This window comes from Durio zibethinus, chromosome 18 (genome assembly GCF_047325235.1).
Source record: "Durio zibethinus cultivar Kanyao isolate XHJ-2024 chromosome 18, ASM4732523v1, whole genome shotgun sequence".
NCBI classification, from domain to species: Eukaryota; Viridiplantae; Streptophyta; class Magnoliopsida; order Malvales; family Malvaceae; genus Durio; species Durio zibethinus.
Genome location: NC_143179.1, coordinates 14,075,928 through 14,091,953, shown reverse-complemented (window position 1 = coordinate 14,091,953; position 16,026 = coordinate 14,075,928). Strand labels below are relative to the sequence as shown.

At 32.9% G+C, this 16,026-nt stretch overlaps 1 protein-coding gene across 4 annotated transcripts; it reads right to left on the bottom strand.

Moving 5' to 3' along the window:
* Positions 1-6,289: 6,289 nt before the first annotated feature.
* LOC111299684 (DEAD-box ATP-dependent RNA helicase 53, mitochondrial-like) lies at positions 6,290-13,258 on the bottom strand. 4 transcript variants are annotated; one of them, XM_022895036.2, is made up of 8 exons: positions 12,735-13,258; positions 12,493-12,620; positions 11,654-12,065; positions 11,174-11,272; positions 10,774-10,998; positions 9,788-9,949; positions 8,545-9,155; positions 6,290-6,581 (listed from the first exon to the last, which is right to left on the bottom strand). In XM_022895036.2, the coding sequence occupies exons 1-7, from the start codon at positions 13,104-13,106 to the stop codon at positions 8,556-8,558; spliced, it is 1,998 nt and encodes a 665-aa protein (XP_022750771.2). In that variant the 5' UTR covers positions 13,107-13,258; the 3' UTR covers positions 6,290-6,581; positions 8,545-8,555. The 4 variants fall into 4 exon arrangements, with proteins under 4 accessions (XP_022750771.2, XP_022750773.2, XP_022750772.2 ...); XM_022895037.2 differs by lacking the exon at positions 6,290-6,581 and adding an exon at positions 6,977-7,112 and having other exon boundaries at positions 12,735-13,208; XM_022895038.2 differs by lacking the exon at positions 9,788-9,949 and having other exon boundaries at positions 12,735-13,208.
* Between the last annotated feature and the right edge of the window lie 2,768 nt (positions 13,259-16,026).

The window sequence follows — 16,026 nt, the reverse complement described above, 5'->3', positions numbered from 1 at the left end:
TTCACATCCTTTTTCATATCTATCTTCAACCTCATTTCTAAGCATCTAGGATTGGGCCCCAAAATGTCATGAAATTTCTGATAAGTTCACATCTAAACCAAAATCTTCAACCTTCTATTCCCCAACCATTTGTTAAGCCAATTGCTCAACTCCGAACCTTTGCGCCACCACCACCAAATTCTTGGGTTCCTAGTCAACCTATTGCCCAAAAATTACCTAAGAAAAAGAAACAGTTAGATCCTTTCTCAATTAATAAAATAAGCTTAAAATTTTTCTTTCACTAAAATTTTTAAACACTTTTAATCAAATATTTGCTTAAATATGTTTAGTGTAAAGATTTTTTTTATAGTTAAATGCTATTTATAGCGTATTTTTTAAATTATTTAGCTATTCTTTAGGGTTTAACGAGTCAAACTTGGTGGAGTCCTAATTAAAAAATTAATGCATTGAAATTGGAATGAGGTTGAAAAGATTTTTTTTCATCTAAGCAAAAATTTAATGTGCTCAAACTTAAGCGAAAGAAAATTGATAATACTTTTATTGATATATTTTGATCATGGGTTCATTAGAGAAAATGAGTTAATCTTATGTCTTTGAAATAAATCTCATGATTCCATGCATCATGATGAGGGCTAAAATATAAAGTTAAAAGTACCGAAATAACTTTTATTGATAATACTTCTATTGATATCTTTTGATCATAGGGTCTCATTCATTGGAGAAAATGAGTTAATCTTATGTCTTCGAAATAAATCTCATGATTTTGTGCATCATGGTGAGGGCTAAAATATAAAGTTAAGAGTGTCAAAATAACTTATATATCTTTAAGGCTTCAAATTTGACTCAATTGGTTGTTTTTCCATTTCAATGGTTTTGCAGGCATTTGATAATATAGTTACTACATATTCTTTTCAAGTTTGTTAATGGTGTCAATTATTACTATATATGCTTTTTGAGTTTATTAACGGGCGTTTTGAAAGCTATCATGTTATCTTTTGTTATTTTTCTAATCTTTCTATATATTTAAAAAAAGTAAAAAAAATGTTATCTAATATTTATATTTTGACATTGCATTAATATTTAAAAAAAAAAACCTATAGCATAGTATTCAAATCAATAACTTACTGACCCAAACATCCAAGGTGAAAGATCTAAGAAGAGGAAGGAGAGAAGAAAAAACATCTTCTTTTCTATTTTTGACTTAATATAGCCCATAGTCCATACTTATCGATTTTTTTAGGCTAAATAATGAAAAATTAAGCTTGAATCCATTATTGTCTTAGTAAGGTTGTAAGCCAATATAGAAAAAAATTAAAAAAAATTAAAAAAAAAAGTCTTGAATAAAGGATTTATATAAAATATTCAATCAAATTTTACCATAATAGAATCAGGAGGAATTTTTGCTACCATTGGACCATTCATATACATTCGAAAATCGAATAATCAAAAGGATTAGCGTGGTCATGTATTTGATTTTACTTATTGAATTGCTTTGTTTAATTTATTGAATTTGTATAGTACACAATCATATATTCCCTAGCTCTTAATCCAAATTATTTCTTCATTTGAAATTTACTTTATCCATGATAGACACAACAAAGAATAATCCAAACTCTTCTACACCAATGCCTACCATGATAATGTTCAAATATTTGGCTTCTAAATTGTGACTAATTGTTGATTGTTTTCTTTTGATCTGTTTATTAAAGTTTTAAAAATTTTGGCTCTATAAGTGATATGATTGTGAGGTGGCAAAAAGATTTATGTTGATAATTATTCTCAAGTCTTTTATCTCAATGTGCTTGGTTGATGAATAACGAACTCAAGCTTTTATCAAAATTTTATATCATTTTATATTGTGTCCTTTTAATTTTTCAAACTCTTCACCAAAAGCAGTATAAAATTTCACATGTTCTTATATTTACATCAAATTGAGAGTGCAAGGTATCAAATTTTATACGCTTGAGTGTCATTTTGGTTGCACTGTCTTTTTATTTTTTATGAGTTAGAGGTCATTTATACCATAGGATTCTATGTTTATAAGTTTTGCATCATGTATATATTTGATAATTGACAAGAGTAAGTGATGTTAAATCTTTTATTGAGTTTAGCACACATTCATTCTAGATTTTTCTATCTATGAATAAAAATGAAAGTTTCCATCATCTTGAAAAAAACTTAATCTAAATTAATATGTTGTGCTTTCATACTATATGTATCTTTTTCTTTTCAAACAATTGATATTTTTAAGGCATTTCATAAAGTATGATATCAACTACCTTGCTTTGGTATAATTTGTTCAAACCTATTATTTTTTTATATCTATGCCCAGAAAAACATTTCTTGAAAGGTTTTCCTTATTATTGACCGGACCATGAATTGAAAGTTTAATAGCAATCTAGACAGTACCAATGACAAGTTTAGCATCTCATTAAATAATTTACAAGGTACAAGTATCTTGAATTTATGTTGACTTATATATGTGTTAAAGTATACATACAAAATTTCATTCACCGAATTTTAATATCTTTGTTAAATATAAAAGAAAATTTATGTGTTTTAAGTTGTTGAAGAAATTAATTTTTTATTTTTTATTCTTTAAAAACAGTATTTGCCTTTTGTATCTCAATACTCATTTTGTTTTTATTTTTGGGAGACAATTAAAAAGTAAGAAGCGAAAACAATTTAGCAAACAATCTTTAAGGGAAACAAAATAATTGATGAAACTAGGTAAGATTTTTATGTTTCCTAAGTTAAAAAATTATTAAGTTTTGTAGTTTATATGTTGATCATGATTATAGCATGTTGGTTTATACAAAATTTGAAAAAAAATTATATTTTCATTTTTTGATATTGGATCCTCGTGACAACTGGTGAGCATTTTGCTAGTACCTTCTCAATTTTACTATTTAAATATCTCGCACAACCAAATGCATGGACAGATTCCATCTATACCAGTTAGTTACCCTCGCGCATTCTTTGATTTCAATTCAAATTCCGGCATGGCTTGGCCTTAGCCTTCAGAGTGATAATTTTGAGTTTTCGTTCAAATAAGTTTCATGGCTCCATACCGAATGAGTTGTGCGCTCTTGGTTCTCTCCAAGCGTTGGATCTTTCTCATAACAACCTCTTTGGATGTTTTGCCAAAATGTATCGGTAACTTCAGTGCCATGTTCAAACCTGATGATTCTATCTTAGCTAGTTTGCATACTACTTATTATCATGTTAGCTCTTTTTACCATGCATTTCTTGTGATGAAGGGATAAAAGGTTGAATACAGCAGAACTGTTGAGTTTTGTAAAATTTATTGAACTTCCAGAAAATAACTTACTTGGAGGATTCCTGATGAAATAATTAGGCTTCAAGGATTGCAGTCATTGAATTTGTCACATAATTATTTGACTGGAAGCATTCCTAGAAGCATTGGTGCTATGACATCAGTAGATTCTACTGATTTTTCTACGAACCAACTTTTTGGTTCAATTCCTCAGAGCATAACAAACTAGACATTTTTAAGTTACTTAAACTTGTCAAATAACAATTTGATCGGAAAAATCCCTTCAAGCACTCAGTTACTGGCGCTGGCAACCGACTTTGTGGACCTCCAGTGACACAGAAATGCAGTGTAAATACTAAAATTCCCAACACCAGGAATGAAGGTAATGGACTTCAAGTGGATTGGTTCTATGTGATCAGAGCAATTGGATTTACAACTGGCTTGGGGGGCTGTTTTAGCTCCTTTAATGCTTAGCAGGTGACGGAGATGGCTATACTTCCACGCTTTGGGTTAGATGTGGACTGGATTAGTTCTGTAATCTGTAGTATGCAAATGCTACATGATTTCATACATTTTAACTCAAGTTTATCACTATGACCGACTTGTGATATAATTAAAGTTAGCAATATGTTAATGTTATAATACAATCACATTGGATTCCATTACTGCATAAATGGTAAATGATGTAAATGAGAAAATCCCCAACTTCGAATGGGTTTTGCCAAGCACTTTGATTAAGATAAAATGAAGGGCTAAAAACCAGAGCTAGAGTTCTCAAGGAATCCATTGCTTAAAACTAGAAATACACGAGTGATTATCAATAAAATGATCAGTTTGACCCCTTCTGATTGATGAGACTATATATAATTTTTCTTCTTCCTTTTTCCAAATAACCAATAGCATAGTATGTAATTTACAGATTGGCCTGTTATCTTTACTAGAACTTTGACACCCACTACGAGGGTGAAAGAGGGAAAGAGATAACAAGCCTATCTATAAGGTAGTTTTGGAGGATTTTTTTTTTTTGGTTTAATAAAAGGCCTAGGTTTTTTTTTTTTTGGGGGGGGGGGGGGGGTGGGGGGTGGGGTGCATAATGACAGACTGGAATTTAGGGTCCAAAAAAGGGCAAAATGAGCAAGAATGCTTTAAGGTAGTTTAAACATTTGTGATTTAAGGCTTACAAATACTGCTGCAAAACCAACACGACAATGACCAGCAAAGGCCACCGCAAGACCAACCTCGGTTGGTTTATTCATAGTCACAATGCTAGCTTTAAGGGAGGTAGAAACCATTATGTAAAACCTGTAGTCTGTAAATTCATTTTGAAATTTGGTTTCTCTTAAAGATAGATATTTTGGGTAATTTTTCAGTTTTCCTGTTTACCACTTTGGCATTATATGCTGATAAGTAATTAACAAAAAGGTTTCAATCTCAACTACGAATAACTAAGTATAAACAAATGAAAATGAGTCTTAGCACAAATATCATGTCACATTTCAACTTTCTCATCAACTCCTAGCAATGCTTTCGGGGCATTCTGAACTTGTCTGATAGTTAAAAACTACTTGAAGAACTAAGCTAGGTTAAAGATAAAGGACTCATTGAAAATTTACCAAGTTCAAGGAACAAACTTTTTCCACTAATTATAGCACAATAAAACTCAAGTGGTAAAAGCCATAGGAAAACCAGAAGTCCTTTTAAAAATAAAAAATAAAAAAGAAGTCATTAATTCTTTTACAAAAATTTGTAATGAGGACAGAAAAAGAGGTTTCTCAAAACGTTATAATTATCAAATATCTATTAGTTTTTACATATAGTCTACATTCATTCCAACTTTTGAATGATTTCACATATCAATTCCATGCTGTTCCTCTAATCTTAGCATCCAATGGATCCCTTTGGTTGTGTTTTGTTTGTGTTGTGAGGGGACTCTCACCGTGTCGTAACTGTGTTTTATAACTGAACCTTAAGGATTCAATTATTAAACGACATGCAAACGGGGATGGGAATTCTCTCACAACACATTCAAATGAAACTTAAAAATAAATGCTTAATATATTCCCACCATTATTGCTGGAAAACATTAAAAACAAAAGGAACGCCCAAATAAATGAAAACAGTGACAGATCACCTTTTTTGTCTCACTTTGATCCCTACCAACTAAATTGAATTTTTAAAGAAAATTTTCCAATGACATAAAGGCCTTACGAGAATATGCAATCAAAATTGCAAATGCTTCAATCACAATGTAAGGATGATCTACGATAATCCATTAAAAGAAAACCCATAGGAAGTGAGGCCTTTGTCAAATTGTTTAATGATTAAAACAAACCAACAACGGTGAAATGACCCTTCATTTCGAAGCTACAGCTTTGAAAGGTTGATGTTACAATCGGGCTCAAATTGATGCTGCGTTAGCATGTAAATACCCCCAAAATCAATCACAATTAGCTCAGTCCGACCAAAATAATTTGGATGGAAGGAACATCATAACAACAACAGGATTTTGGGGAAGTGAAAGCCAGAAATCTTAAGCAAACTAATCAAACTGAGTCGATACAATAAAACAAACAAGCTTGACTCGAAACTCCGCTTGAATTCGATCAAATTCAAATTTTCAAACTCAAAATAAAATTTGAGACTCATTTATTGAATAAATAACGAGCTCGATTCTCATGCTCAACTTCAAACTCGATTATTTATATTCGAACTCAAGTTCGAATTGATATATATAAAGATAAAATAATAAAAAATATAATAAAATATAAAAATTGGATTAAGCTCGTAAATTACTCGAACCGGGTATTAGAATACTCAAATTTGGCTCGCTCGATAAGTCAAGCTATCCAAGTTAGAGCTTAAGCTCGGCTAGACAATGATCGAGCTGAATTCGAGTTTTATATAAATCGAACTCGAGTAATTTGCAAGCACTGGTATCTCATTTACACCCCTAGGCAAGGCATAACACCAGTAGAAATGGATTGGGAAAAAGAAGACAGAGGATGAGGCTACTTTCCCAGAATGAATTCTATTATGAAACCTATTCACAATACATGATCAGTCTGAAGATTTTTTTGCTTCACGTATAATTAATTTCAATACCAACAGCCAGCATCCAAAAACATTCCCACGCAAATAACTAGTAGATATTAGTAGGCTTATGCCCTAATGGGGAGGGAAGAGGAAAAGGATTGGGGGTCTACCTCTTTCTCACTTCCCAACAAACTTTCACGTTCCTAAAGAATCTTTGTTTCTGAGAATCTGTTTCCCACCAGAAGCTGTCACTGGAATGCTGCCTTCTTCCCTGCCATTCCAAAATAAATGCTTATGAAAATCAAAGGTATCATAGGCCACTACAGCCTGTGGATAACATCCTAGCAAATGGTCACGGGGATGAACTATGCACATGTTAGCAGTCTAGCATATATCAGTGAACTTATTTATATTATCAAATAGATAAACTACCTGATAAAAGAATCATGTTTATGCACTGAATGCACTTTTTGTCATCAAAATAACGTGATTGAGCAAAATGAACATAAAGCCTCAAAAAGCAACACTACATCAGCCAAAATTTATAAACTCCATTCATGCAAATTACTTTTGAGAAGTCATTTTCTGCATTTTCCAAAGGTTCGCTTTGGAAGGCAAAAAAAAAAAAGGTCAATGCAAAATACTAGTGAGGGAAACAACTTTTGGATCGTCACTCCTCTCTGAAGCCCAAAAATTCAAGAAATAAGGCATTGTTTCAGAACACTGGTCTTAGACCTTCCCCTACTTGGCCTGTCACCAAAACTCAACACCTGCTTCCACTGGTGCCAACCATCTCTTCCTCCTCCAATCATCATAATTTCAAAGAAAGAAAACACATTAACCACCACCAAATTATAACCAAAAACCAAAAAGAAAATAGAATCCACAGTCAATGCAAAAGAATAATTAAACTCATGATGGCATTTGTGTTTGCTAGTGTTTTTTTCAATGAAAATCATTTATTTTCTTCAGATAGGTATGAACCACACAAAGACTTGGTTATTTGAATATTATCAGCACAAGGATATTTAGTTAACATGCATGCATTGCAAGCTCTTCAACAAGCTAGAAGTTTGGAAGAGCACTGTTGAACATATATAATTGAAGCTCTCCAAAAGATTACAACAAGATACCTCTAAAAATTATATATGATTGACCAAAACATAAGGAATAATTAAAGAAATGAAAGAAAAACCATTGTTCCTCGAGTGATTAAATAAATATTAAAAAAAGTTTACTGCCTTCCATGGAACTTTCCTTCCTGGATACAAGAAAATCCAAAACAATATACTAAAAGAGTTGAACGCACCAGCCATTAACTTTACATTCTATGCCATGGCATTTTTCCACTTCTAGAGGACAAGAAACCATGAACAGGAGACAGAAAAATGGTATTTCTAGTGACCATATATGCACTGATGCCGGTAATGGGGTTTGATATTTTGAAGGTTATTTGCAACAGAAAACACACTAAAAAAACAACTCACAAGATTTTGAATAAAAACAGATATTATTATTGGATTAAAAGGATAGAAGTTCACCGCCAAGACTAAACACTAAGGGATACAGAAACACCACCCTAAGAACTCTAATCAAGGATACAGAAATATAAAAATTCACCACTCTAAGAAATCCACCTAAAAAATACAAAACTTGAGAACAATCTAAAAGACTGCTTAAGGATAAACAAACTCTCTAAGATCTCTCTTACAAATGAAGAATGGGATTTTGATCTTTCTCTTCACAAATCAAGCCTATTTATAAGCTCCTAGATTGCTGAACTTCTATAGTTCTATATCCTTTATTAGAGTTCTTAGGGTGGTATTTCTATATCCTTTAGTGTCTAGTCATGGTGGTGAACTTCTATCTCTTTAATCTAATAACAAGATTCGATCATTATTCACATTCTTGTGAGTTTTCTTTTTAGTGTGTTTTTTGTTGCAAATAACTTTCAAAATATCAAACCCCATTTCCAACATCATGCATTAAATTTAATCCACTACAATTTTGAAGGCTTTACCAAAGAAAACCAATTTCACACAAACATTAGGGACAAATGATTAGCATTAAGAATACATAAAAATTTGGTGGCACCAGGTAGTCTTGCAAAAATGCATGTAATTCACTGTTCATAGGTAAAAGGTTCATGTCAAATTGAAAGCAAAAGGTGCGAGAGGTAGCAATAAAAGCAGAGAGCGAGAACTCCTTGATGTGTTTGCCTATATCATGCTTACCTAAAAAGAATTTAGAAGGGTCTTCTTCCAGTGCTCTGATCATCATCAACATTGGAGCCACCAAAGCTGCTAAAATGGCTAGATTGAGAATCACCATGGGTCCCACTGCTTTGGTTTGAATGATTCTCATCAAATTCACCAAAACGACCTGAACCAAAGCTCCCAAAGCCACCAACAGTTTGACCAGAGTGATTGTCACCAAATCTATCTGGATTGCTTGAACCAAAGCCTCCAAATCCTCTAGTACGTCTAGGACCAAAGCTACCAAAGCCGCTAGAACGATCTGATTTACCTGAATCCCCAAATCCACTTGGACGACCAAATGCAGGACCACCAAGGTTTCCAGACCAATTATTAGAACCAAAGCGACTAAAGCTAGGTCCTCCATAGCCACCCATCTCACCAGAAAACTGACTACCAGCGCGACCAAATCCAGGACTCTTATTGCCTCCAGGACGGCCAAATCCATATTCCCCTTTCCTACCAGAACGACCAGAACCCATATCACCATATCTACGATCTGGTGTACCTCTAAATAACCCAAATCGACCACCAGCACCCATCTCATTGAACATGCCAGTGCTCCCACCCTCAACCTCAATCCTAGGAAGCTGCAATAAATCAACAAGTGATCAGTCTATAAGTTCAATTCATGAAAATATACAGTAACATAGCAATCAATGTCAAATTCATGTATATTTTTCAGGTGAAATACTCATAAGCACTACAATCATAAATATGGGAATTTGGTTATTAGCGTACATCATCATCTATGAATATGGCTACAATTGGCATCATTCACAACATTTAAAACAGTATCCTTCAACTGAAACCAGGACGGGTAAAAAAAGGGGTAAAAACAGGATCTGGTTCAGAGGATATTATTAACCACGAACCACTAAAGACTAACTAAAACCGGATAAAAACAGGGGTAAAAACCAGTTTTGATTACATAAAAAGACAAAAGGCTGAAATAGCTTTAATGCTTTAGTCAGCTCCACTTCCAAAATTCTAAAAAAGTCTCAAAGTTGAACTTTTTGACTTTTGCCAGCCCCACTTCAAACATTTTCATTTTAGCTTTTAAAAGCTCTTTGACTTTCCTAATGTTCAAATCCCTGATATACGGATATATCAAAGTTGTAAAAGATATTAAAACATCATGATTTTAACTCCCCTCCCCCAGAAAAAGAAAAAACGAAAAAGGAAAACAAGCATGCACATCAAAAGGGATACAGGATATAACCTCAGAAAATCTGCATCCTACTTCTCGTTCAATAACCCTAACAGCCCTACTTTGCTCTTGAGTATAGATAAGAATTGCACTTCCTTTCCTTCCAGCACGACCAGTTCGGCCAGTTCGATGAACAAAAGTTTCAGACGTGTTTGGAAGCTCATAATGTATTATCTATGTAAGAATATAAGATTAATCAGAAAACATTAAAAGTCTAACAAGGAGATAAAGCTAGCAGCTTACAAAGGAGCTCAAACTATATTAATTGTTGAACATCAAAGATCAAATACTATAACCTTAAGAGAAAATACAGCCTCACATACAATTTTCTACAACTTCAGCTAAGCGAACTGAAGCAAATAAGGGGAAGCAAATTAACAATTTAGAGCAGTTTTAGAATCCACAATATCAACGCATGGAGAAGCCTTCTTTAAAATGACGCTAGAATATACGAAAATTGGCATTATAGGTATCATCAAGGATTCCAAAGGAGAGTAATACTGTGAAATTTAATCAATGGTAATTAGCAGTCCGGAAAACAATGGCAGCCCGATCTATTTCCTTCAATACTTCCTATTTTAACGTACAGAAAGCATGTCTGTAGAATTTGTATTATTTTAACAATTAGCAATTATGGCCCAATACTCCAAAAATGGCCTAAATAACAGGCCAGCATGCAATTGCAAACAGAAAAGAGCAGAATATTGAAACCAATCACAATAAACCATCAGAAAATTTTTTTTGCATGGGTGGATAGGAAATCAACCCATCATGCATCGTTTAGAGCAGATAAATTCTTCTAGTATGACAAATTGTACAGACCCATAAGAAGTAGATAATCCTTAAAGTGGTACCGTGACAAAGAAAACAACAAACCAGACACGTGTCTGGCATCACGAGCTGAAAATATTAAATATCATCCATAATCAACTGAGAAAACAAAAGTTTCTAATAAAAGCAGCTAAAATTGCTAAAGGCAATTAATATGTGAAACTAACCAGGTCAACACTAGGTATATCAAGACCACGAGCAGCAACATCAGTAGCAACTAAAATATTAAAATGCCCATCTCGGAAGCCTGAGAGAGTTCTCTCCCTCTGGCTTTGTGAGATGTCACCATGCAAAGCCTCACATTTAAAGTTTCTTGCCATGGCATACGCCAGTCGATCAGCATCACGCTTAGTCTGAGTAAAAACAATACACTTTCCTCCTTTTGCATGCTCCTAACAAAAAGGATTTGATGATCAGAGAAGCAATAATAATTGAGCAAAAACTATAACGTGTTTGTAATAGGTCCAGAACTGAAATTAAAAAGAAAAAATAAAAGAAACAAAAACCCAAAAGATAAAACAGCTAAGCAGGGAAAAAAATATATATCCCTAATGCCATGACCCTTACTGTTATTAGAGGACCAAGAATTGATGCTTTTCTATGCATATCTGCTGCAATAGAATACAAGGAAATTCCTTCTGCCAACTTTTGATCAGATTCTCCAACCTGCAGGTGCATATAAGCCACAAGAAATAAGCGGTGCTATACGTATGTGTCTTTTCCTCAACCAGTGCTTATCGTCATCATTCAGAAAAATAAATAAACAAAAGAGAAAGAAAAAATAAAAATGGAATTCATACGTAATTAGATTTTAAAATAACCTAAATTTTAGCAGTGGCTTATGGGTTATGACTTCACAACTTTCAACATGCAAGGCATTGAAAATTTTTAGATCCCTAAAATATAAAAAGCACGCACCAAAGACAGCATCAATACAATAGGAAAAGATATGCCGCATATAAATAGAGGAGATGAACCAATAACTAGAAGCAAGAAATCATAACCATAAGCATAGGAGATTGGTGAAAAGTAGATATGCACACTAACCAGATCGATAGTTAAGGGATTCTTCAAGTACTTCTGGGTAAGGCTTTTGATCCACTTCGGCATTGTTGCTGAAAACATCATGCTTTGACGATTCGCAGGCAACCTCTCCAGTATGGTTTCAACATCCTCGGCAAATCCAACTTGAAGCATCTGATCTGCTTCATCAATAACAAGAAATTGAACCTCTGTTAAGTTGAGAGCACCTCTCTTGAGCAGATCAATAATGCGGCCAGGTGTGCCAACAGCTACATCAACACCATAGTCAAGTTGCCTCATTTGGCGGGAAATGGGTGTACCCCCATAAACACAAATTGTATCCAAGTTGGGGGCAGACTCATGAAATTCCTTCTCAACTTGTTTAGCAAGTTCTCTTGTTGGTGCCAAAACCAAGCACAAGGGGTTTCTACCTCGCCTGCATATTTAACACAAAATGACATGTATAATTAAAATGAGAATAGAAATTTTCCATAATCAATCAACCGGTCAATCTTCCATGTGAATGAAAGAATCAAATTAAACCATTCTGTGAGGTTGTTGGCTTGCTATTTACTTTCTGCTTCATCAGTAGTTGCTAAAAGCTAAAAGTAACTATTAAAAAGCTAAATTATAGTAGTATCATATTATTACAATTTGATTAAAAGTAAGCAAATGGCTAAAACATAAAACAAATCGAACATAGCTTACTCATAATAAAGGCACAATTATGCATTTTGCTATGCAAAAAGTTTTTGAAACCAAAACAACTTTTTTTTACCTTTTCATTTCAAAAGTTAAAAAAAAAAGTAGCAAAACTGTAACAGCAAACTTAAGAGTAATAGAAAGGGAAAAAATGGACAAACCCATGTTCAGCATTGTATCGAATGATTTTGTCCATTATAGGAATCCCAAAGGCAAGTGTTTTGCCTGTCCCTGTCTTAGCTCGTCCAATCATATCCCTTCCTTGCATTGCCGGTTCCAACACCGCTCTCTACAGTGGAATAGAAAGGGCAAAAAAACATTCAGAAAAATTAACTCTTTTTTTTCATTAATTTCATTAAAAGCTAAAAGCTTAAAATAAAATCAAAATATATATTCACTTTACCTGGATAGGAAATAATTTGGTGATACCCTTATTTTTCAAAGCGGAAACAATCTCTGGAGCAATGCCCAGACTAGAGATCTCAAGCCCATCACCTCCCTTCTCGTCATCATAATCCTCGATGGCATACTCCGCCTTCCAACTCGGCGATGCCCTGAAATTCAAAGGCCCTGATTGGGCGTGGAACCCCCTGGCCGAGGACCCCGGAAAGCTGGCGAAGGATCTGAATCTGTTAACAAAAAGAGTCTCAGCATTTCGAGTGGTGTTTGCAGCTGCCGCTGCTGTTGAGTGGAAGTGGTGAAGGAGAGTTTGGGCTGAGGCCGTAAGAATCCGCCGGGAGACTAAGGAAGCTGTGCGTTTTAAGACGGTGTTCATCGTTTTTCTTTGTTTCTGAAAAGCTGTTATTTGTAACAGCGAAGAACAGAGCTTAGGTTAGGGTTTTAGAAATGCACAATAGCGAAGGGAGGGTTTATGACTTTGTAGTTTGTACAAATTTTTTATCAATACGTATTGCGTAGATATTTGTTGAGTATCCATCCTCTGCGTTCCGCTTTACTTTTGCAAGAATACACTTGCAAATATGTCTATGCCACCTAAGCACGGTTAAAACATGGTGCATTTCAATAGTGCGTTTTTGCTGCTAGGATGTTAATATTTCAGTTTTAATTTAATTGATAGTTCAAATTGATTTAATTTATCAATCTGTCATTTCAATTAATTATTGAAAATAATTTTTAAAAAATTTTAATTTTTGATTAATTAAATAATTTTCATTTTAAGTAATTTTATGCTTATCAATTTGATCATTTTCAATGAGTTTAATTGGTATGTTTAATTTTCGCTATGATGCTTATTATTTTCTAATTTCTATTTTTTATATTATTTTGTTACTCTCTTCTTACTCTATAAACTCTAATTTGTTTATATTAAAATACTGAATCATTATTTGATATTCACAACCTAATCATAAAATTTTGTTTCAATGTATAACTAATGCTAGGTTCAGCTTCACTCGATCGGTTGTAATAATAAATACTTAGTTGCTTGTTTGTTGCAATTACAAATGGCTCAATTGTTGAATACTTGTTCAATCCTCGGAGATAAACTTCTAATATATTTGGTTTTATGTAAAACCATGCAAGTTACACATAAAACATTGGTAGAATGATGCTATGATTCATAATTGAGATCATTGGAAAAACCCCATTATTATCATTTATAAAAGACAAAAATATTGATGAAAACTTACATAATGACCTCTCATAAGATGATGGATCAATGTTTCCTTGTTTGATTTCAACAACTTTGAAAGCATTCATGCATTGCAAGGATGGATGCGTAGAGGATTCCAACTTACAGGCAACTTACAAGCTTCTATTCTCAACTATAAATTAGTCACTCGATCTCTACTCAGCTATTAATCAATCGCTAGATCATTACCTTTTGTGAAAATGTGGTGGTTAGTGCCATTCATTTGTTTTCTAGGTAACATGATTTCTTGACCTTTTATCTATTGAATTGAGTCATTCTAAGTAGTGGTAGTGATTTTTTTGAATGAAGTGATTGACTAAAATTTTTAAGTTTAGAAATATGATACACACTAGTTGATTGGGAAAATATAGATGAAAGAAACTTGAGATTGATTTAAGACATTTCAAATATCAGCTTCTATTCTTATTCAAATTAAAAAAAAAAAAAAAAGGTTCATGATGATGAGCTACAAAAAAGGTAGCCCATAAGATATTTTGTTTTACTCTAAATTAAATAGAAAAAGACATTTTGATAGTATCCAGTGTCCACTAACATGGGTTAAATTGGCTTGCTTTCAATTGCTAATGTAGGGAATAAAACTTGACATATATTTCGTTTAACATATGTAAACTCAATAATGCTTTCATTACACTTTTTTTTAATATTTCATATTGTCATAAATAGAACCTTGGTACTCTATATATCTTCTTTAATATATAACAGTATTAACCACATAATCCACGTTATGTGCCAATTGTTTCATGTTTTGACATTATCTTCTATAAAGTTTAGTAATTCAATATTAAACAAATTTCAAGCAACCAAGTTATTTTTTTTAACTAATAGTTAATTTGTTTTAAAAGGCACAATATATCAATTTCAAGCAAAATATAGTCATGTTTTAGATAGGCACAATATAGTCCTCAAAAGTAAAATAATCATAAACATATAAGCATGTTAGTTTGTTAATTTGTGATTTGGTTCATTGATTTCTTATATGAAATGTAATATTTAACTATAATTATAAGTTCTTCTTTCAACCAGAACCACCAACTGATAATAAGCATATACTTAATAAAAGAGATATAGTAGACCCAATGATAACAATACCTATCAATGTCTTTGGAAAGCCCCTCTAACTTTTTAGCTCTAGTTTTTTTTCTTTTCAGTTCTTTCCTTCTAGCTCTCTTATTTTCAATTCAAGTCACCCTCTTTGTCTTATGAAGCTTGTAGCATGATGGAAGCAAATTAATACATAGATCAAGAGTTCATGATAACAGGAAATATTAACTTTCATTCCATTGACTCTTGGGAAACCTTAAAAGTCAGCCATCAACCTACAAAAGTTGGTTCGAGATTATAGCATTTTGAGTCTCATTTTTAACCAAAAGAATATATTCTAAACTTAATCATGATCTTTTGGTGATGTTTATCAGGAAATGTATCTTGGCAACCAAAATTATGCTTAAATCTATGAATTCAACTTTAATTTGTCTACTCACAGTATATTCAAATATACTAACTTCCCACAAAACTCTCAAAACCCAATGTTGTTACTTGACACACAATAGAGGTCCACTCCTTCTGAACTTGCTTATCCGAAGGTATCTCAAGAGGATAGCAACGTGCTACTTCCTTAATTTCTGGAAGTGTAATCACATTGTTCACTATCTGAGCAATATTAGGCTCTATTTCAAGAATTTGCAAAAGTGATTAAGTCAACGATAAGAAACTATTACTATTTTTTTTGTGTTCTGATCTATTGTAAGAAAGGCATACAAAACTCATACATATTCCTATTTTCGTATTACAGCATAAAGATTTTCCATTCTTTCGAGAAAGTTTTAATGTTTAGATGAAATTTCAAAGGAAAAATGAGTATAAAATTTTACCAACTTCACTAGAGCAACTTCCTTTTTCTCTATTACTTGTATAGGTTTTATGTCTTTTTGAAATATGCTAGGCTCTGTACTCTTTGTTTACATTGTGAAATAGAAGGATTAGATTATAAAAATTTTATAAATTGTATTATTTTACTTTATCC

Bases quoted from the DNA above. Each gene is read 5' to 3' on its own strand.
- LOC111299684 (XM_022895036.2), bottom strand. From the start codon at position 13,106: ATGAACACCGTCTTAAAACGCACAGCTTCCTTAGTCTCCCGGCGGATT. The intron at 11,273-11,653 runs GTTAGTGTGCAT...ATGCACCTGCAG, and splicing joins ATCCCTTAACTATCGATCTG to GTTGGAGAATCTGATCAAAA. The intron at 9,950-10,773 runs GTTAGTTTCACA...ATTCTTACATAG, and splicing joins ATATACCTAGTGTTGACCTG to ATAATACATTATGAGCTTCC.